This window comes from Solenopsis invicta, chromosome 11 (assembly GCF_016802725.1).
Source record: "Solenopsis invicta isolate M01_SB chromosome 11, UNIL_Sinv_3.0, whole genome shotgun sequence".
Taxonomy (NCBI): Eukaryota; Metazoa; Arthropoda; class Insecta; order Hymenoptera; family Formicidae; genus Solenopsis; species Solenopsis invicta.
The window spans coordinates 8349547-8372744 of NC_052674.1; the positions used below are offsets into that span (position 1 = coordinate 8349547).

General features: G+C 38.7%; 1 protein-coding gene across 2 annotated transcripts in view; it reads left to right on the plus strand.

Annotated features, from left to right (window-relative positions):
• The window catches only part of LOC105208063 (early growth response protein 1), a 70294-nt gene extending 47959 nt beyond the window's left edge, over positions 1-22335 (plus strand). For both annotated transcript variants that reach the window (XM_011177816.3, XM_039454773.1), the window contains exon 2: positions 14963-22335. In XM_011177816.3, the coding sequence (XP_011176118.2) occupies positions 15047-16588 (1542 nt within the window). In that variant the 5' untranslated portion in view covers positions 14963-15046 and the 3' untranslated portion in view covers positions 16589-22335. The remainder of the gene's footprint in view (positions 1-14962) is intronic.
• The last annotated feature ends 863 nt before the right edge of the window (positions 22336-23198 follow it).

The following is a 23198-nucleotide window of genomic DNA, read 5'->3' on the forward strand; positions in this document are numbered from 1 at the left end:
TCAAAATTTGAATTTTACTCGATGACAAAAATGTTTTGAGAAAATGTTGATCGTTGAAGCGATTTTCTGGTAGTGATCAGGCGCATATTTCGTTTATGCAAACACGTTTTCTGCTCAACATCTGTAATTTCACCGTCTCGCTACGACGCGCACGCAAATGTGGAGCCTGTGAAAACAACTTGCGCTGCATTCTTATTTTTCTTCGCCCACCGCGTTATCAGTCTTGCTCGCGCACCGCACGAATCTCGTTCTTGCATAATATATGTGGTCACTCGCGATTTTATGCCTTTGTCGTAGGGAACATTAGCAAACGCTCGATAGAAGCGTTTGAATAAGTATAGACCGTTCGTTTCGATATAATGATATCAGGTTTCCGTAAAGCATTTTGACGCTCGTTCCGTCGATCGATTCGAGTCACGCACAAAATCTGATCCGTAATAATTTATCATTTTCTCACGTACTTAAAGCGATTGGAATGTTAAATAACGTTATTTGTTGCACAATTTATAACCATCCAAAAGTATTTCCAATATACTTTAATATAAAAATATTTTTTATACGTGTTTATGAACACATCTTTATTATGATATAAAAAAAATATTAAAAAGTGAAAATGCTTATTGCTTTTAATACTTTTTATTATTACGAACATTCCATTACATTTGTTATCCGACCTCTATTCTTTTTCCGCGATTGAAGAGAATTGTGATTTCCGATGCAAAAAGAAATAACGTTCTCGAGTTGAAGACGTTTCGACGCGACCGCTCGCTTGCAGGAATGCGGCGATTAAACATAGGAAGTGCGTACGCGGCGCGGCGTGTGCGTGATGTTTCGACGAAAGAAAAAACCACGCCGTCGCGAATTCGTATAATAAGCAAACCTCGCGTTTACGCTACGTAATGACTGAGTACCCAGTTAGCAGGCGCGCCTTCTCGCAGGAAGGAAAACCGATAAACACGCGCGATCAGCATTCAATACCCCGATCGGCGTGTCCGGCCGACTTTTTTCCAATTTTATGCCACCGCCACCAGTCATATTCCCGAATAGCGATTGTAATCATTAGAGCGGCACCTGCTCGCGAAACGGCCTCTTCTAATTACAATGATCACCGAGCGCGGATACCGTTTGCATGGTCGCAGAGAGACGGTAGCGAAAAAAAGAGGCGGCGGGCGGTTCGCATGCCGAGCGGCTCGTGAGCGGCTCTAATTTCTATCTTGGGCTTGCGAGCGCGCGTGTTTCTCTGTTTCCGTCGGCCGCGAGGTTCCTCGGTATCATTAGAGTCGCCGCATCGGCTGCCGACACGTTAATTAATTGCACTCACCGCCCGTTCAGGCAGTTTTAATTGGTGCTTCGGATCTTGCGCAACGCGTGCACTTGACTCTGCCTTCGCAACGTCGGGAGAATACTCTCGCGAGCGCGGAGAGAAGGGTCTTTAAACTGGAACGCGATAGCAGTTAAGTTTGCTGGAGAGATACAGATCACTCTAGATGTCAAGAGAGCGTCAACATGAAATGTTATAGAATTCCTGGATTTAATTCAATTGCATTTAGCACGATATTAGACAACAGAGGTGTAAGTTGGCAATAATTTCCTCTTGAACATAATTAACGTTCAACAAGCGACGTCAAAATCTGCAACCTAGTTTCTGACGCTGTGAAACCTGTTTAATTCACGTTGACCAGAGGGCACTAATTAATTTCGTGGTATCAAACTAACGTGACATGAATAAATATTAAATTTATTATATATATATATATATATATATATATATATATATATATATATAATAACAATAATTCAAGATTTATAATTGACGATGGGTCCAACGCTCGGTCCAATGTAAAAAAAGAAATTATGAAAGCAAAAATAATAGATAATATTTTTTCAAGTATTTGAAAACTTGTGAAATTAATAGTTACATTTTGTTAAATCCCCTACATAAAACGGCAAAGAATTAAAGCTTGTATCAGGTTTAAAATCGAAAAGTTCTTTATGCCCCATCCGATGCTGGACAAACAGTCAGTATTTATTTGCAGACGCTACACACAAATAATTCATATTATTGTACCAACGATAGACCATTAATATGAGGACCACGAATAATGTTCAAGAAAGCGAGAGCAAGGTGAGAGCGTTCTCGCGCTCGGCACGCGACGTTCATTAAAGGCCTCAGGGTTGGTTGCTGCCGAGCGAGCCCTTTTTTTACCGGAGAGACCTCGGAACCTGCGAGCCGGTGCGATATCGCGCCTTGCCCCTCTCATCCGAGCCGTTATTCGTTGGCGTCTCGTCGGGGGTGGTTAATTTACGTGTCGGCTAATTTACGCCGGCCACTCATCATCATGCGCCGGCTTATTACTACTCTCCTTCTCCTCATTCATCTCCTCTTCCTCTCGCTCCTATCTCATCTCTATATCTCTTTCTCTATCTCACATTCACGCGAATACCTCGCGATCGCGCCTATGGCGCGGGTGGAAATACTGTCTGACGGTTAAGACAAAGTACGCATGTCCCTCTCTTCATCATCGCTGACTACGCGCTCGTGTACCATGACGATTGCATGCCACATGCGACCAAATTGTCGGTGCTGCCGCGATTTCTCACCTCACAGCACAACACGACTTTGTAAGATAGACATATTTCAAGAGATTGTTAAATTCGAGATGAATGTTCGGAATCAAAATTTGTTCAGACTTTCAACGTAAAGATATCTTCCTTTTTATTTTTTTTTCTAAATATTAAGCCACAGCTTGATTGGTCATTAACATTAAAACTTGTAACTTTTATATTTTGTAATTTCATCATTTTACATGTATTTTTATTTGTCAATTGCGATTAATTAATACTCGATAAATAAAATATTTATTTAAAAAAAATCATATATTTTAATATATACTTCGAAATAATCAAATGCCGAGATAAGCATGAGAAATGCCATGATACAGTTGTATCGTGTTTATAAGTACGCCTTAGTATTTCTCGATTTGAATCTTGCGGGAAGTTCACGCGTATAATAAGAATTATAGCGGAAACTCATTTACCAGCAACCACATATCCGGTAGTTCATAATTCAACTCTCCGCGAAAATGAGTCACCTCGGATCGTGCACTGGTCGCTCCTTCATTTCGTGTTTCTTTATGTTTTATAATTCTTTCTCGAATGACATCACCTGTATCTTTTCGGATATCCTAACATTCATCTATAAAATTTTTTTAATTAATCTATTACACAAGCAAGTATATAAAAAAATGGAAATAGAATTTTAAGCTTCAAAGTTATATAATCGTTAAAGTTCTTATAGATAGTTCTTACTAATTTTATTCGATAATAAATTTCAAGCAAATTGGAATGCCCGTTATAGCTTTCTTTTAACTTTCTTCTTACTCTATAATTTTTTCCTCTTTCAGCATTATTCTAAATGTATAAATAATGATATAATTCCGAGTAAAAAAAATCGCGGCTCTCGATTATAGAATAATGACAACATCAAGGATCGAGATACGGAAACTGCGTGCGACTGAAAAGGAGCAAGCACCTTTAGGTCCGACACAGACTGCCGTTTTACGTGATCGCGTGCAAACTGCAGTACGGGACAGAACGGCAAGTAGAAGGGAACGAGGGAGGTCGATGATATTTGCATACGGGAGATCGCGACTCCGCCGCGAATGTTTACGATATCCGCATAATGAGGGCGTGGGTGTTTCTATTAAGGCATACGGCCTATACCTGCCAGCTAAAGAGACCCGACCTATCCGAGGCTGATCTCTCTCTGTAAACTCACATTCACGCACGTGCGAGCGTGTGTACGCGCGCGTATAGCGGCCACAGCCCGGAGGAGACCTTATGCCGTTGACACCGAGAACTTAGAATCTGCTTGTGCATCTGAGTGCATCGCTCCGTGGAACTCTCTTCTAGGTGCCACTCGTTCTTCGGATTCTTCCTTTTCCCCTGCATCTAATCTCGTCGAAACGATTCCTTTTTAACCATGTACGAACAAGCACCCACGCATCATGAATAAATGATTGAGCTGCGTTCGACGTCCCGACTTCGAAATCGACGTTGTCAGTCTTAAAGATTTCCCTCGTTCCATAGAATTTATCAGCGTACCTAGAATTCTGCATTGCGTGTCGTGTGACGCAACAGAGAGAATACGGATCAGTCAACTGCGTTTTTTCTTATCTATTTTTAAACGGAATAAAAAAATAACCATTTTATATTTCAAGTATACAGTGTAAATTTTATCTAAATGATTATAGATTAATTATAAAATGTAACTTTCCAATAAAAAAATTGTAAAAGTTCAACATTAAAATATCAAGTATTATACTGTCGAAAAAAATATTTTTTAGATAAAAATTCTGAGATTCGTCAATATTGCCTTCACGAAATAATTTTTATATTTTTTATGTTCATCGAATGAATCATATCTATCTTCCCTTTCTCCGAGCCCGAGCATTGTAAATGAGTCTCTAGATTTCACGTGCCTGATTTCTATGTAAATTATTGCACGGACAATCGTCGGTTTCGCGCGACGAAGCGTAAAATATGTTCAACGAGCACTGGACGAAGATCCCGAGAGACTACTAGGAGATGTCTCTGTCGTTTCGTGAATGCGATTGCGTGCAGCTACGCGAAACGACAAAACGAGACAGGCCTAAGGAATCGCCCACGCCTTGTACGCTGTCGCCTGCCAGCCTCGAATTAACCCGCAATTACACGATAACGTCCGCCATACGAATGCCGTGGTTGGGATAGACTGTAACAGCCGTTACGACCGCATGCGTTCACGCGTGTATACGCGTCGCAGTACAGGGCTGACCTATTATTAATTTTAGATGATCTATTAACATTGAAAAATTAAATTTAAAAAAAAATCACATTAATTCTAAAAAGTATTATAACCCTAATGTTAAATCATAAAAGATCATTAACTCGTATACTTTATAAAACAAAATTTTAGTGAGTTATTAAATTCATATCCGAATTGAACTTTTGATGATAACTACATATATTATGTAAGAAACTTTATATTAATATATTATATTTCAGAGATGTGTGTAAAGAAACTTTTTTCGATTATTTTTTAAATATTTAAACTCTCCCTGTCTCTGAATTAATATATTTTATAAATTCCGCGAAAGGTTAGCCTCGCGTATAAACCGAAATGCTATCTCATAAAATGCATTTAGTTTTAATTATATCGTTCTTTCGAATTGGTCGATCTTTTTCGCGTTTGATCACACACCGCCTATCTTATCGATGATCACCGCGTTAATGTTCGCAATTTACTATACGAAACCATCTTGTGAACGACGTTGCAACTCTCGGTGCGTCAAAAATGTAGAATCGACCGTTGGCTCGTAAAGTTTTCCTTCTTATCGCTTTTATCAAATATTATCGTTAAAGCTAAAGTGTAATTACCGCGATAAACGCCAGCTCGCTCATACGTGCGCGTTTAAACTTTGTCAGTTCGATATAATAATTGCATCCCGCTCGTAGAAAGTATTACAGTCGTATCACGACTTCTATCCTTCTTGTCAAATTCTTCGCGAATTTCCTGCTCGTTATTATTGCATTTTTCCGGCTTAACTAAGAATCTCCCTGACCGCATACTGCGCTACATTTCGGAGCCTGCTGCAGTTCTGCTGCACTGCAGTACCATGACTCTTTCGATGCGGTATCGAGAGCTTCGCGCGCATACAACACCGTGCCTTGCATCTGAAGTGTTTCGGATCGAAATACGCTTTAAGAAAAGCATTCCATTTGAAATAAAATTTATTATCGAAAGATGAAGGTTTTATCATTTGTTTTTATATTAGGAGGAGAGAGAATTGCAATCTTTATTTTATTTTAAAGTTATATTTGTTCATAGGCTATATAATTATTTTTTTGTGCATCTCTATAAATATAATACAATATATTATATTTGCAGTTGTTAATAATAGACATTTCTAAAAAAAGTAGGCGCATAGGTCGTTTCATTTGCAATTCATTTCATTTTTAATTTGCGACCGCGCATATATTCGATATTTCGAATTGTAATATACATTTGTGATCAACCTAATTGTTTATGAAAGTATAGCTTTTATATGTATATTTTTTGAAAGTATTTTCTATGAAAATTGAGCTTTAAATTTCTTATTTATTTATATAAAATTTATTAGACTCATTTTAATAGGAAAAAAAATTGAAAGATCCTTACGTTTTATGACTTGCATTTCTATTTTTAATTTCACCAAGCGATCATTCAAATTTATGTCAAAGTAGTCCAAGCAGTGATACTTTCCTGTGATTGTGATTAGGATATTCGAGTACGTGGCGTTTAAAAGCACCGTTCCAGGGCGAGTTATATGCATTTTTACACGCGCACTCGTAAAAAAATCAAAGCTCCTTGATTTTACACGCAGCTGTGATACAACATTTTTATTATTTTTATTATTTTCTACTCGTATTTTTCTGCTCGTATCTTTGCTCTCGCAACTTTGCATTGTGTTCTATTCGCGGATCATTTTATGTAATTCGGTAGCAAGTTGCGCCTTCAATATTTACGGCCTACGGTGCGTACCGTAATGACACGCGATAAATCGCGCGCACTGTTATAAACGATGCTGTTCATATTGCGTTGTCAGTGGTATGAGTTCGCGGAACACTTTAGCCTCGTGACGCAAGGGAATCGATTGCGGACAACACGGATAGTGAACAGGAGCAAATGTTAAATTAATTGACTATTTATTTGTCGATCTGAACGTCACACTGTCAGCATCGCATTGTCGTCATCGCGGCTGTATACTCTAAATTATCGCAATGTATGCCCACGGGCTCAGCCATTTCCAATTCGTTTCACGTTCAAATCGTCGTGACAACCTAAGTATATCTATTCACGCGAAGTTTAATTTGATAAATTCATAATTTGTACCTTCGTGACTCGATTGATCGGAACGCAATCTACTCTCGTTCGACAGGCTGTCACGCTTTGCAATAAACAAGTAGTTTAATACGTACAGCAATTTACTGTGAACTTGTATTTTCAAAAATAAAAGTTATTCTGTTTTAAAATAATAAGATTCAATTTTGCTTCTTCAGAATTCGATCTTTTGAAATATATTTTACACACGCCATTAAAAATATTAAAAATACACATCACAAATATATAATAGTTCCTTTTGCATTCTACTTAAAAAATAAAAATAAAATCATTGAAAATGAGGTCAAATGTTCTGTAATATCCTGCATGCATATGTAAGCTTTTTCAGGTGCGCCGTGCGGCTCTCTTTGGTTTTCGTCGAGAGAGCGCTAGGTCGTTAATGATTACCAGCCAGTTTTACGCTGGCCCGTAAGGCGCCGACATACGCGTCGCGTCTTTCTCTCTCGCTTTTGCGTTACGGTGTGGTGTGGCGTGCAAGGTGCAAACCGTAAAAAGCCAACGACGTCGGCCGACGAACGACTGCAAGCAAAGTCGCGCGAGAGTTTAATTACCAGTGCGCCTGTCTTTCTCTCTCTCTCTCTTTCTCCCGGCACTCAGAAAGAGAGTCTCGAGACCGCGGGACCGACTGACTAACGACTCGACGATCTTCGCGGCCGCGGAGATCCCTTGGCGGATAACGATAATTTCAGGAGCGTATTTTCAGACTGCCTCGTTTGGCTCTCCTCTCTTCGATCGTCGTCGCCGTCTCCCTTCCGCGAACGGGTCGGCTCGGCAATGAGAACAGAGAGAAATAATATCGTCTCGCGGGAATGGGTTGGCTTTCGCGGCGGCATTTAGATATATCTAGAGTCTGTACCTCGGGAAATGAAACGAGGGAGTATCGAACGTTTACGCATCGTAATGGGACGCGCGAGTTTTGCGGCGGCGACGGCGGCGGTCAGGTGGAGACGCATGCCGTGGAATAAAATGCAAGCGGCGCCGGGAAAACGCGACCGAATGAGAAGCCGGGATAATCGGATTATGCGCCCGTCGAAACGAACTCGCCTTAATGTCGACAGAGCAGCGTGACATCGCGATACGTTTCGGTTGACTGAAAGATCGCCGAGGTATGATGGAGACTTTGATGGACATTCGGAACTATGACAAGTGAATAACGGAAGTATCGCATTTCTACCTTCTTCAAGCTTCATAAAAACATTATTATTTAACGGTAAACGTAGTTTTTAATATAACCAAAAATTGGAAATGTAATTTCGAAAAAATTAATTTAGTTCAAAGTCTAGTAGTCTTCGAGATATATCGAAGACTAATCGAAGTCTATTAATCTTCGAGAATTATCAGAAATTTACATGTGCTAAGAAAAATAATTTATTTATAGCAAAGAAGCAACTTTTATAAAAATACGATATTTCTACGTATAATTAAATCATAATACATCTACACGTAGCGTAAAAAGAAATAGTTGAACTAGAAATCTTAATAAAGAATTAATATGGCGCGAGAATAATATGTAGATAGGTATGCATATTTTTCTTTTCCACTTGCATGTCGTATCTATGTACAATCCATTAAAATGAAGAATACGGAATTAATGTCTTATTCAATAATGCATGATGCTGAATATCGCCATTCTAGCGTAAACAAGTGGAGTTAGAGAAAACGTTATCATATCGGCAAATTATCCCGAAGGCAGTGTGATTCAGCGAATTCTAGTCCGTCCCCCCTTATAGAGACGAGGGCGATCGATTACACGCCAATCGGATCGACGGATCGTGCTAACTAGATCGTAAGAGTCGAGGACAACGATGCTCTATACCTGCCTATGAGCGCCAAGTCCCGCCTCGCCATCGCGGACGCAAAAACCGCGTCTCAGGCTGACATCTTTTCGTGGAAGTTATCTAATGGAGACTCTTGGCGACTCTCCGGTGTCCATCGTGACGCTCTCTATATAGTAAAATCACGAACGTTACTTTTAAATACTTGCTCTGAACCTCTTAGAAAAATTACATTGCGACTTGACGCGATTTTTTCGCAGAATTTGATTAGCGATATATAAATAGACGTGTTTTAATCCATCTACATATCGATTATATGTATAAAATTATAGCGAGATACCTCGTAGAATGTTTTAAAGATCCTTTTTTTAACTAATTATGTATCTTTTTGTCGCCGAATTAATTACTTTTTTGTACAAGAGCCAAAGTATGTATGATGAGCCTACCTCGTTTTCGTCAAAAAGTAGAATCAAAGCCGCCGTCGAACGCAATCTCGCTATACTTTATATGCGTCGCATCGTATAAACACGACAAAAAAAGAAGAGACATGCCATGGTGGCGTGTTAGCATCTTCGTCAGGGAAAAAGATGAGCCGACGAGGATCGAGGAAGACGTAGAGAAAGATAAACGATCACGCGCGCGCGCCTCGGTCATCTCGTAAAACTTTAAATCAGTCTAGTTGGCCTGTCAGTCGTGCCGCGAATGCGCACACACTATATCTACGCGGTGCACAAATTGCCACGCATTTAATTACTGTCCAATATCCAGCGGGGGGGCTATTAATCACCCTCTCGATAACCCGTAATTTTCCACCAACGATAAAATCTGTCGCGCGACGGACGCTCACTCGAACTAGCTACTTCTTTGCATCGTACAGAGACCGCATCGAGAGAAATGTTTCGTGGAGAGGAGAAAGACGGAGAAAAAGACTTAAACGGTAGACGGAGAAAGGAAAAGAGATAGAGGGAAAGAGAGAGAGAAAGAGAGAGGGGCGGGGAAAAAAAGAAACAGAATGAGGAAAGTAGCGTGCTTCTGCAACCCGTTCCATGGAAAAGTGTGTGCGTGGCAAACGAGTCCTCTACTGCTCGTAGGCTTGATATACGTTGTCAGTCTCCTAGACGCGCCACCGGTCGGTGCTTCAGATAGGCCTAATGGTTAACGAACGCTCGTTCATCGAGACAGATCGTCGACCTTCGATCGCCGACCGTCTCGATTCCTCTAATTCTTTTTGCGGGCCTCGCCCTCGCGGGAAGATACGCTCGGATGGTCGCAGCTTCACTACCTCGTAGCCTATATAGATACCAACCACCGGCTTCCCTTCGGTAGCCCGTCTGGTTTTTTGGTAGCAGTTCGCCAGAGTCCTACCGCCACCGTGGCGAGCCTGTCTGCCTTAAGGCCGCTCTTCCTTTCCGAAGCGGGAACTCTGGATGGACAGCCAGTAGCGAAAGGCGCGAGTCACACTCACATTTATACGCAACTACCTACATTTGTTTTTATATATATTTTTTTTATGAAGATGACGCTATCGGATTTCTTTTTTCAGTATTCTTTATATACTGTATCTTTTTTAAGTCATATCTAATTACATTTCGTTTAATACGAAACGTAATCGTTTAGATATGAAATGAAGATGATGATTAATGATTAAATTAAATCATATCAAAAGATGTTATATATATTGCGATTATCGAATGCTGCTTTTAACTACAAATGTTTGAAATGATAATATGATGATTAAAATATAAAATTTTTATAAAATTCCAAGTTGAAAATTCATTTTTAAACTTTTATGTTTTGTACATTAGAGTATAAAAGAGCAAAGTCAAACATCAAGGTAAAACATTCTAAAAAAAATTTAGTTTAAGAAAGAGTACATGTTTGTTGTATCTATCAGTCTTCAAGAAATGGTAAACGTGATTTGCGCGCAAATCGTACCCATCACTGCCGTGGCGCAGCGGCCAGTATATGGGCAGATCGTGCGGGAGAGAAAGATCAAGCGCTCCACCCACGCCCACGTCTCAACCTGTTCTGTTTCTCTCGTCGAGCCAGGTTACAGGTGCCTGCCCGAGGGCATTCCTGCTGGAATTCTTCACCGATGATCTTCGCTCCGTTTTCTTGCAAACTCATATCTTCGAATCATCACATGTGTATCAAATCGTAAATAGCAATATCTCTTCTACACTCTCTTGATATAATATTTTGTTTATATCAAACTGAATGCAGTTTATGTTTTCCTTCCCATAAGAAAAACTGAGTTTCATTAATATTTAGTTGCATAACTTTACAAAATCAATACTTTTATTCAGGGTGAATTTTAACGCCGTTCAGGGTGGAATCAGATTTTTATCTAGACAAGTTACCGCGATTGCACGTTTAATTGCACCAATGTTATCTTGGCTTTAAGCAAGTCTTAAATATGTGTCTGTCGTTATTTATTTAAAAAGTAGGATATAGACGGATACATTTAATCTCGCTTAAAATAACGGTACAGTCAGTAATTTTCCTTTTAGGATGAAAATCTAGTTCAACGATTAAAATTCACCCTGTGTATTATATTTTTCATATTTCTTAAAATCTCTGTATCGTTATATTTTCCGGGCTTTACATTTAAATTTTCGAATCGCCGAGGTGAAACTTCTTATCATACGAAATAAAATCGTTTTTGACCTGCATTTTGTTAGTTTAGGATAATAATTTCATTAAAGGCGAAGAGAAATAAAAAACGTAATAAAATATCACGGAGGATTATCTAAAAGGGTATTCTTCAGTTCTGACCGAAGGAAAGGAAGAAAAAATCAAAACGGTGGGAAGGTAGCGACTAAGTACGCCCACACCGTCCTCTTTGGGGGGACCTGTTCTCGACATTTACGTTCTGATATCTTTTCACTTCGTTTACGAGTCTCCTTTACGTTTTACGACTGATCATCGAGACCCTTTCTCTCCGCGAATGAAGGCGGAGAAGGGTAGGACAAGTGGCGGCGCCGAGAAGAATAAAAGAATAGCCACTGTGGCAAAGAAGAAAGAACCGAAGTGCTCCAAGCACCATCAAACAAGATTCACTGTGCGGATCTTCTTTAATCGAAGTTATTCTCTATGAAGTGGATATTCAGATCTATTATCTATTGATTGATGCGGTTTTGTAATCAAACCGCGTAAGTGTCAATCTATGAATAGACTGCATAAATGTAAATTTTGTTAAGAAGACATCTAACCAAACACTTTACTCAAGAGCAACACTTTTCGCTATGAACGCACGTTCTTTTCTGCGACACCACTACATGTCCTGGAAAAGTGTCATCTAGCTGATAAAAACAATCACTAGCTAATTAATATTCATCCTGTCTCTTTAAGAAGACTTTTACATAAAGCAGTTTTTTGTTAGCACAAAGGCGCGACAGTGACAAGTCCTTATTCTAGAATCCCGAGAATGCCCCGGTGGTGCAAAGTTGAAGGACGCACGTGGACTAGATTCAGTTGCATTAAGTCACTTAAGCGACGTCATTTAAGCGGCTATCGAAGTCCGCCTCTCCCTGTCGCGACGGGACTGTGGCCAGGAATTCGCACGTTTCTCCGTGAACGGATTTCTCGGTATTCATCGGAGGTAAGCGGAGCCGGCCGCGAAGATCGGTCTCGAAATGGCGCACTACACACGTACGCGTCGGTATGCAACAAACTGGAGCCGCTGGAAAACCGTTGGACAATTCTTCGCATCCGCGTCCGCGGCGCGACATACCGCGTTTTTCCGGGAAGCCGAACAAAATCTCTATTCTACGACCGTGACGTGCTATCGAGACCGTAGGCGGACTTGCAATCGAGATTATGTACGTACACGTGGCGCCAAGATACTGTCGTATTGGATGCTATCGTATGTACTGTATGTTTCGAAAAGATACTAATCGTAATACGATTTTTCGACTTCTTTTATTTAATGGCGAATTCAGGCAACAAAACAGAAATATCCCGAGTGTCTTGTTTTAAATTCCTTCTCCTCTTAGCTTTACTTGATAAACACTTACAGAAAATTAATTAATCATTTTAATCTGATATGTCTTGAAACTCTTAACTCCGCGCGTGTTGGTTAACGAAGACGGTGCGAAATCCTAAAGTTCATGTAATGTATAATTGTTACCGATGCGAGACTGGATAACGTCGCAAATAATTTACATCGTGCCTTGATCTTTAGAATTTGTTGGCTTTTATCCGTAAAAGAGCCGGAGATGAGAATAACTGATAATGAAATAAATACGGCACACATATAGTGCTGAACAACGAATTTCGCCCACGCTGTAAAATGTCGCGATATTAAATGCCAGTCAGTTGTCTGCCCCTTGATGTGCTCGTGCTCGCGATTTAAATTTCAAATATTCAGCGGATACATCTCTCGGGTTACATCGCGCGGTCTTGTGACAAAGTGCCGTTGTCACGTCAAACAAGACAAACAGTGTGATCCACAACACATGTACACACGCATTGATTAATTAAGATAAATAATTCAAAAATTCCACGTGTCTCTTCGTACATTCGTTTCGTGGGAATAGAGTCGGAAATTGTGTATCCAATCAAGAGAACACACGTATCGTTAGTATCTGTCACTTCGTGAATTGCAAAAGATGCGAAACTTTTTTCCACTTTCGGAAACGCAATGGCGTTTTAAAAGATTCGAATTAATTAACTCATGACGAATCTCTTCCGTTTCGAATTAATTTTCTTGATAACGACCCTGTTGGTCATCAATAAGCGACGATGCCACCTGTTTACAAAGTGGGCAAGATTCTTTCATCGAGAATGTTAAAAAAAGTTCCGTTAGTCGCGAAGTGGCCGAAACGGGGCTGTATAACGCGCGATAATCGGCACGTGATCGAGCGTGATCTCGTCGACAGGCGATCGTCTCTCAGCTTTTAATGGCGATCACGGCGCTAATGACAAATAGTCAGTCGACATCGCGGCGCGAGAACGCGACGAATATTCTAATCGCGTCTCGTTACGACATAATCTTTTTTATCATCTCTCCCATTCTCTGGAAGGTCTCCGTTACCTCGATTGCCATTCGTTTTGAGAAAAGCCTCGTGCAGTCTACACCTTTTGGTTTTGCACATTAATATCTATATTACGTACCTATTCTTTTGGTAAGATGGCATGATTATATGCAAATGGTTCAATATTTCATCGCTTTCGCGAATAATTATATGTTTGAACGTTTGATAATGATATTTAATTAATTTTCAGCGTTTTCTATTTTTCATGTTATTTACGCGTGCGCGCACGTTAACCTATATTTACTTTTAACATAAATCATGTTTAATGATAGTAATAAACCGAAGCATAAGATCGATGTTTTTTTTTGTAATATTTGTGTACATATTATAACTGTATCACATCGTGAAACAATTTTTAATGGTAAAATGTATAATAAATTCTCTTGCTATTGTATTTTAACAGGCACGTATCAAGCTGTATTTTTATATTTCTTGTCAATCTATTAGTTTTGCATTTATAACAGCGAAAATACGTAAACACTTATAAATTTTGAATTATTTGTTATAATCAATAACGTTATTTCAATGATAGTATTAAACATGAATTGATCGAATTTTCTGTTGAAATATTATCAATAATATCACGTTGCATTTACAACTAACGTTATCAAAATAATATTATATATTATTATGAGTCATAGTTTATTAATACCTGCGAATCTAACCTCACTCATATAAATGTCGCCGCGATACGTCAATTACTATGATTAGCAATTTAGCGATGTTAACCTCAACGTTGCGCCAACAAAATACCACCTAATTCAGTGGCGCTCAAATCTTAAAGTGTAATAACATATAATCGGACGCGTTATATCTCGTGAAAATTAATTTGAATCCGAGTGAAATTATATATCTCGTGAAACTCAAGATCGAACCACATACTTTCAATAATTTCTAACATAAATTGAAAAATAGATCTTGTTTGAAGGACATATAACGTAATATGTAGGGTATCCCAGACTACCTGTGTACAATGTAGACCTCTTTTAAAATGAAGCGAATTTTTGTTAAAGAATTTTGACAAGTAAATCAAGTATGTTCTATGGAACGATGATATTTTCAATTTCCAGTTCCGACTGAAAATGGACTATCCAGACCAAACTGTTGAATTTTTTCAATGTAACATGTACTTTCTATTGCAAAAAAAAAAAAGAAACTTTAGTCTTAGTGCGTAGTAGATTTTCTAAATATTTTTAAATAACCACGTCGTCATTATTTGATTGTTTCAGGACGAGGTGGGTGGTAGTACGGTGGTAGCCGAGGGTGTCGTAGGTGGCATAAGGGGCCCAGGCGGCGGGTGCCGCGTATCCTCGATGACGATGGCCGAGAGCGCCGTGGAGGACGCCGCAGCCGCGCCCCCGGGCCCGGCCAAGCCGCCACCACCCTCCTGTACGAACAATAATACCCTCGCGGCGACAGCCAACCGCAACCACCGAAACCCACGCAAAAAACGAAGACGACTGGAACAGGTAGTGGACACGTTACAGGCCCATCGCAGTTCACCATCCGAAGGTGAGGTGTTAAAGTTTGAAAGCAGCGGTCCCGTGTCCGAGGAGGAAGATGTCTTTGGCTCGCCCAGGTCGTCGTCCTCGCGATCCGCTGTGGATACTACAGCGGTGATTGGCCAATTGCCATTGAGGTTGAAGGACGCGGAAGCGGTGACATCAACCGAAGAGGAACTCAACGAAATCAGTCAACAATATCATCATCCTCACCGACCATATCGCTATTCATATCATCATCATCATCATCATCGACATCGTTATTCGCCTTATCAAAACAACCACCGATTGTCGGCGACAAAGTACTCCGACTGTATGTGCAGCCAGTGCTCACAGTCGTTGGCTGCATCGGCAGCGATGATGCTGCCAACAGCGACGTCTCTGCAGACACCACTGTCGCGAACCAGTTTCACATACAGCAGTATATGCGGTACATATAGCATATTCGAGCAGTACATGCATACTAAGTACCTGTCGTCATCGTCGTCGAGCGACACCTTCCGCGGACGCAGTCACTCCGATTCAGATGTTGTGCCCAGGTGGGATGAAACGTGGGTGCCAGCCGCGACCACTTCCTTTTCCTCTGTTGTCAACCATCCCCCGCGAAGTAGCTCTCTCGAGAGCGACAGCACGAGTCCTCAAGAATCACCGTTGGATCTCTCCATGAAAAATCTGATGCTGCAGTCTACTGCAGCCGCTTCAGCGGTCTCTAATAGATCACCGTCTCTTCAACTGTTACCGTCCGGCATCGTAACGCGGGGCTCCGTCAGCGTACCCGTAGTCAGGGGCGACGTCGCATCACCCACGACAAAGGAAAGTGTTGCGGTACGGTACAATTTAGAGGTTTTACCCGTCGTTGAAGAAATGGCACCGGGCGCAGACGTGGCTTATGTCTGTCCAGAATGCGGACAGATGTTCAGCTTGCATGATCGTTTGGCAAAACACATGGCATCCAGACATCGTCGGCAAGGTCTTCACGATGCCTCGGCGAAGGCGTACCTTTGCGACGTGTGTCAGAGGAGTTTTGCGAGGTCAGATATGTTAACTAGGCATATGAGACTGCACACCGGTGTCAAACCCTACACATGCCGGGTTTGCCGACAGGTGTTCAGTAGATCTGATCATCTTAGCACCCACCAACGAACCCATACTGGTGAGAAACCATATAAATGCCCGCAGTGTGCCTATGCAGCCTGCCGCAGGGATATGATCACCAGGCATCTGAAAACCCACAATCGGTGCGCGGACGGTCCTATTCCGAAGACCGAACCTGGTCTACTCGCGGGTGAGGAATGTCCCACTTTTGATCAGAACGTGGCGGCCGCGCCGTCAGCAGTTATCAAGGCTGAATGACAACGATCGATCGGATGACCCTGGCTGCACTCTAGTTCCAGATCTCAGCGAGGACATCGCGCCAGGATCGATCGAGGGTTCTTAGGAACCTTCGCGAGTCGATCAGGACTCCGCGGGAACATGTTGAGAGAACGAAATCGTCGCTCTACAACCTCCATGACATTAGCCGAACGTTAGGAAGAAATTGATGCTTGGAGACATCGCAATTTTGATGGAACAAGAAAATTAGCAAGAAGGAAGATTTGTTGTCGTAATTCGATTTCGCGAGAATTCCGACGGACACTAATAAGAGTCTGTGATCGAGTTTTTGGAATGATTATTTTGAAAGAGATTGCTGCTAGGCGCGTTAATTTCATTCTTTCGCTGCACACTAAAGTCTTTTTTTCTGCAAGAAAGTTTACAATATAATTGTAGTGATTTAAAGAATTTGTTAATAGGTTTATATTTAAACCTGATGATTGTTTCTTCCCTTTTCTTTTTACATTTATCATATTTTATAAATAAAATATATTAATAGAGTGTGTGTATATAACATTATTTAAAAAAGTGACTTTTTTGTTTCAAGATTACTATAAGTTTTTACGATCCTTTATCGTATTTATAAACTTGAAATTATCTTCTCATGCGCTCAGCGAAAGAATTAAATTCGCACGTCAGAAGCATCATGGAGAGCTGAATGATAAAAATGAACTTCGCTCCTGTGAGTATTACATTGTATTATTTATCAAAAATAAATTACTTTTTGTTTTTTTTTTGCGGATTGCCTAAAAAATCATCATCCTTTCATGCGTCACATGCGATCATGCGCATTAACAATGAACAATGCCGAACAGTATTATTATAGTTTTTTCAATCTTCGCATCTAATCTTGTTCCCGCGATTTTAGTACTTTTCATTCTTCCTAATATTTTATCGTGACACATGATCGTAACTACAACTTCGGCTAAGGAACAATCCGAGATCAATCTAATTGCATGCACCAAAGAGGTATATGTCAGAAATAAATTTCTAATTTATCATCGAACTTATTTCTCGTCTCATTTGCAAATTATATATTTTTATATATACCAGTGATATTTTTAAAATTTAGAAATTTTCTCAAAGTTTAATCTTATTCTTTTAAATATCAGATTTAATTGTCAGCTGTGTCGTTTGTTGTTCTCGGAGATTTCTTGAATGTCATGGAAAAAACATAGCACCTAGTCGGTTGCTCTCTTTGTACATCTTTTGCTTTCGCGTTCTCGATACATAAAACTAAGACACACACATACACAAGCTGAAAATAAAGCATTCCTGCTCGGCCGCACAAGTGCAGGCCGCGTTGCACGGAGATACATGAAAGCGGTGCTTAAAGCTTAAAGGCTCGGCGTTAGAATCGAATCGTGTTTTTATTGTGCTCATAAAACGACCACGTGTCCAATAATACTATATGTACATAATCAATTATACCGCGCGTCATTTCTTCGCGAAAGACTTTCCTAATCTTTAACATTAACACTGTGAAGAAATCTGGAACGTAGCCCGTCGGCGACGCGAACATACGTGCCAAATTTTAGATGAATATTTCGGACATGCGATTTACACACGCATCAACCCCAGTAAACTGCATATCGAGGTCTAATGAAATCCGTAATTTGAATACATTGTTATTTTTCGTTTTTCTCATTTCGCGTTATCAAATTTTTTAGCTAAAAAAATATATTAGAACACAAGTTATTTTTCAGAATTGAATACGATTTAAAATTATATTAAATTAATAGTGTCCAAGATGTAACAAAAGACAGAAAAAATTCATTAGACCTCAGTGTATGTGAGCAGTTGTAGAGAGAGTAATACTGTTTAGAACATATCTGTCGGTCGAGCGCGATTTGCGAGACGGAGAAAAACTATTGGTGATGAGAAAGAGAATAATATCGTCAATAATCCCGAAAGGAAACAAAATATTAGAATAAAAAAATCAATCCACGAGATAATTTCTCTGATTGAAAGTTTATTTTATCACCAATATGTTTCTCACGTGTCCATATGTGTAAATAGCGAGTCGCCATTGGTAACCTCGTCGATTCGCCCGAAACCTGCTCAAGTTGTTGTTACTTGAAAACTTGTTAAGATGGCTTCCTATAGAAGTCAAAAGAAGCAAAACAGTGATGTAGTTGTAAATGTAATCGCGATCATTGTTTTGCGATGGACATTTTGTTAGTGCGAACTTGGGAAATCGCCCAATCGCAAAAATAAGAACAATGTGAAAAAAATAAACGTATTCGTACCTGCAGAAAGAGAGAGAGAGAGAGAGAGAGAGAGAGAGAGAGAGAGAGAATAAGAGAGAGAGAGAGAGAGAAAGAGAGAGAAACAATGTTAAAGCATAATAAAGCGTATAGAAATAACGTTAATTAGTGAGTAATATTATTGACACTATTATTGCGTTTTATTATTGTAACTATTACGATTATAGTTATTCGCGCCGCCGCACACCGATAGGGAAATACAATATTTTTTTATATAATGCATTTGAAGTATGTGTGGCTTCGCAAAAGGCTTCGAGTACGTGGATGCGAAGTTCAGTTTGAAAGAAGAAAGTTGTTCTCACCTCGAAATTAATGCTAATTAAGTAATGTCGAACACCGCGAGAGACGATAACATCGACGTCAGTTCTTTACGTTATCGAGAAACGAACGCTCAAATTGACGCGATCGATAAAGTCTCTTTGAACTTTTTTTTACATTTTCCTGTAGAAGCTAAGTGTACGCGAGCAGCGGTCGTTGCGACGCAATTAATCGAAACTGGTTGTGGTGCTTAAGCGAAGAGGGCGAATCCGACAGGTATCTTTGCGCTGTGAATCGACGAAGACAATCTAAAAGTATACTCAAGCCATGATCTCCGTACGGATAAGGTCGCCAAACCGAGTGAATGGCGGATTGAATCCGCTAATGTCATAATAGAGCTATAAATGACGAAAAATATACGCCATTATTTTTACGAATATTTTTCCCACACAATTCTAATTGTAAAAATAAAAACATGTTTAAGAATTAAGTGTGAATGAAAATTAGAAGAAAACAAAAACAAATATGATAAAATAAACGAGATGCTCGCTCCTTAAAATGCAAATAAATAAAATTTTATCTCGCTGTTCGCTCGGTCCCGCGAATAAGTTCGTCTCTCGTTTCGGAAACGTCAATTCCACATAGTTTTACGATAGTCATATGGTGACTCGTTGAGCAGCACGCGCCGACATAATACTCGAGCTTACTCGATCGTTTCGTCCTTCTTATCCTATCCGTATGTATATTTGTGTACTTCCCCGATGTGTCTCCTATTCCTCGTTGAAAAAAAAAAGGTAAAAGTATCAGCGCGCGCTGATACACGCGCGTGGCATGCAATGCATAGATACGTATCCCTGTATTTTTGTATATCGAGATTTTTTCTAATTACCTATTTACCGGTTAAGCGTTTTCAGAGGATGAGTAAGTAGCTATTAAGGAGAAAGTATTGTCGCTCTCTGCTTGCCATTTTACTTGCCCCCTTGATCGAACGATTGCTTGGAAAGCGGTGTTTATCGTGCGGTGCGACGCGCGAGGGAGGATCGTCGAATCTGAGGACACTCGTTTTGTTCTTTAATCGATAATAGTCGCAATACTTATTCGCGCGGCAATGCGACTGGCTACCGTTCTAAAATCAAACGTAATTTTTGTTAATTGCTTGGCTTCAAAGCAAGATGTAAACTAATTCATTATGAAAGTGAATTGCTTAATATGCTCCTAGGATTACGAACGGAAGAATGTACGTTGCAATATGCAATATATGATTAATTTTGAAGTGCCATTCAGTCTTCGACGCAAATATATTCTTTGTTTTAATTTAATTTTTTTATCTTTTCGGCATAATTATCGAAACAAGAATATCGAGACCTCTTACTTGACATTATCTCTCGCACCAATTCAGCCTTAAACTGACAGAATCTCTTGCGTAATAAGTCTGTAATAATTTAAGTAAGAAAAGACGTGAGAAAGGAACAAACACGTTCGACGCGTCTTCGGGCAGTTAAGCGATCGCCGTGCCAGACCTGTTCTTGTAATTATTAACAAGTATAGCCATTCGTATGATTATTATTATTTCTATTATTAATATTATTAATTATTATTATTAATATTATTATTATTATCTCTAGTTACGTTGTTAAGTAATTAATCATGTTTAATGCTTCTATTATTTATTTTGTTATCCCGTTCATGAGTCAAGCTTTCTGTTCTCTTATCCTATCGATTCTTTCCTCACTATTTCCTTTATTCTTTTCTTTCCGTCTTATTAATGTTCTGTTTTACTTATCTTCATTTTATTCATTTATCCTTTTCTGTCACTCCATCACCGAATCGGAAGAAGGGAGAGAGAGAATTCAACTTGCACGAAAAACAAAATTTGTCGTAATCTTTGTGACGAGTATTTATCACGTTTCCAACATGAATAAGACGAAAACTAATATTTTGAATCTCAAACTCATCTCCCGTTTTTCCGATTTACATGGCACAAAAAAGCTTGTCTCCGAAGAGATTTTGATCTCCAATTCCCAAACGAAAGCATATCTTTTGTAACGATGAAACACTGATGAAAATTTGTGTAAATGATTGATGATGATTGTGTACGTTAATTTATAAATTATGTTGTGTTTACGATTCGTGCCAGAATGGAAAAATATAATTTTTCAACGAATTATCTCCGTACTTCGTCATTTTCACCTATATGTTTCCCATTATTTCGTTATTCTATCCATTTTTCTTTCGTTAAAAAATGTGTGACTTACAATATATTTTAATATAAATCATTTAATTTTAAGTAACTGAACTGTGTGATATATTTATTGAAAGATATTTTAGCAAATAATATATAATGATTTCAATTCGGACAGAAGATTAAAGACTTGAAATAGACTTAATTTGCTTTTAATTATAATTTAAAGCGATTAAATTTTTTAAAATGATTTTTAAATGCTAATTTAATAATTATGTCGGAAAGTACGTGGTGCCTTGCAACGTTCGAGAACTCGTATTTAGAATTATATAAATAGATAAATCAATATAAAGAGATGCGAATCTATCGTATCATTTTAAGGCTGAAACAAAGATAATTATGTAGAAAACAGGATTCGAGTGAATTATTTTTTCATGCGATTTTTGGATAAGAGAGAATGAACTTTCCGATATACACGTGATTAAGAATTCGTAATCTGTATCTATATGTATATACTGGCAGTCAGTGTTGTGCAAGACAATCGGGATTATTAGCTAAATCAGAAAACGTATTAAATATATAGAAATATATATGTAACTAACGCGTTTTTGCTATTTAGATTATATGATTTTGTCACATATCTTATACAAAGCAATTTTTAAAAACTTTTGATCAAGGGATAAAACTATTTCTAATTATATCGCAAAAGAATTTAATGAAAAATTCTTAATTAATGAATAATTAAGAACGAAAGAGAGAGAGAGAGAGAGAGAGAGAAAATTGCATTTATTTGTATAATGCACAACACTACTTGCGACATTTATTGCAGTACTGTAAATATTTCAAGGCCTTTAACAACAAGGGCATACATTCGTTTTATCACGATGTCATCTTTGTATCCTTTTCTACTGCCACGAATTTATAATCCGCATATCTGTACATCGAAAGAGAACAAGAACCTGTATGTTGCTGCACTTCTATGATGGAAATATATATATACACGTTACTTGTTTCTTACTAAAGGACCTCCATAATATTACGCTGTATATTCATTTTAAACCTATCATGACAAAATTATTTTTTTTCTTATCATTTTAATCTGATTAAATAAAAAAACCACAATTTTTTTCTATAAATCTCAGTTCAAATTTAAATTATGAGATTATAAATAATAAAAAAATCAAGCAGTACGTTTGAATAGAATTAGTATCGTATATAAATAGCTCTACATTTCTCAACATACATGTATTGTTAGCCAAAAATATCCATGTGTTACAAATTATACAAACGCTCCGCTGAAGATGTAGCACGAAAAAGGGAAGTAAATACGTCACGATTGAGGCGATACCGATAACCCGGCCTGACCCGGGAACTGCTAACAAATTCGCAAATAAGTAGTCGATATGCTTACTTCTTCCGCGTCGTAGACATAAAAACAGCAAAATTGGTCAATATCATATATTTTCTCACATTTAAAATTTTTTGGGAAATTTATTCACATTTATCAAACTCATATATATATTTATCCAGTAATTAGATTTAAAACACGTTATATTATTTAAAAAAATGTCTTGCTAAGCTCTATTAGATCTCTCAAAAATAGAATTCTACCGTTAGAATAATTGTATAATTTCTGCCATATAGCTTATGAAGCAAACAGTAATATATAACATTTTAACGATTTGTAATCATTTTGGTCAGTGCGTTTATCAGATCCAGGGTAAGTGTTATGTGATTATGGTGAAATTGCCAGTTCCCTTTGATGTCTTTTGACGTAGTCCAAAAATGAAAGCAAGAAAAATAATGAAGTATCTAGATTAATTTTTGTTAAAAATATTTTCTATATCTATTATATGAAAAAGTAGATTCTGCAAAACTCTAATCC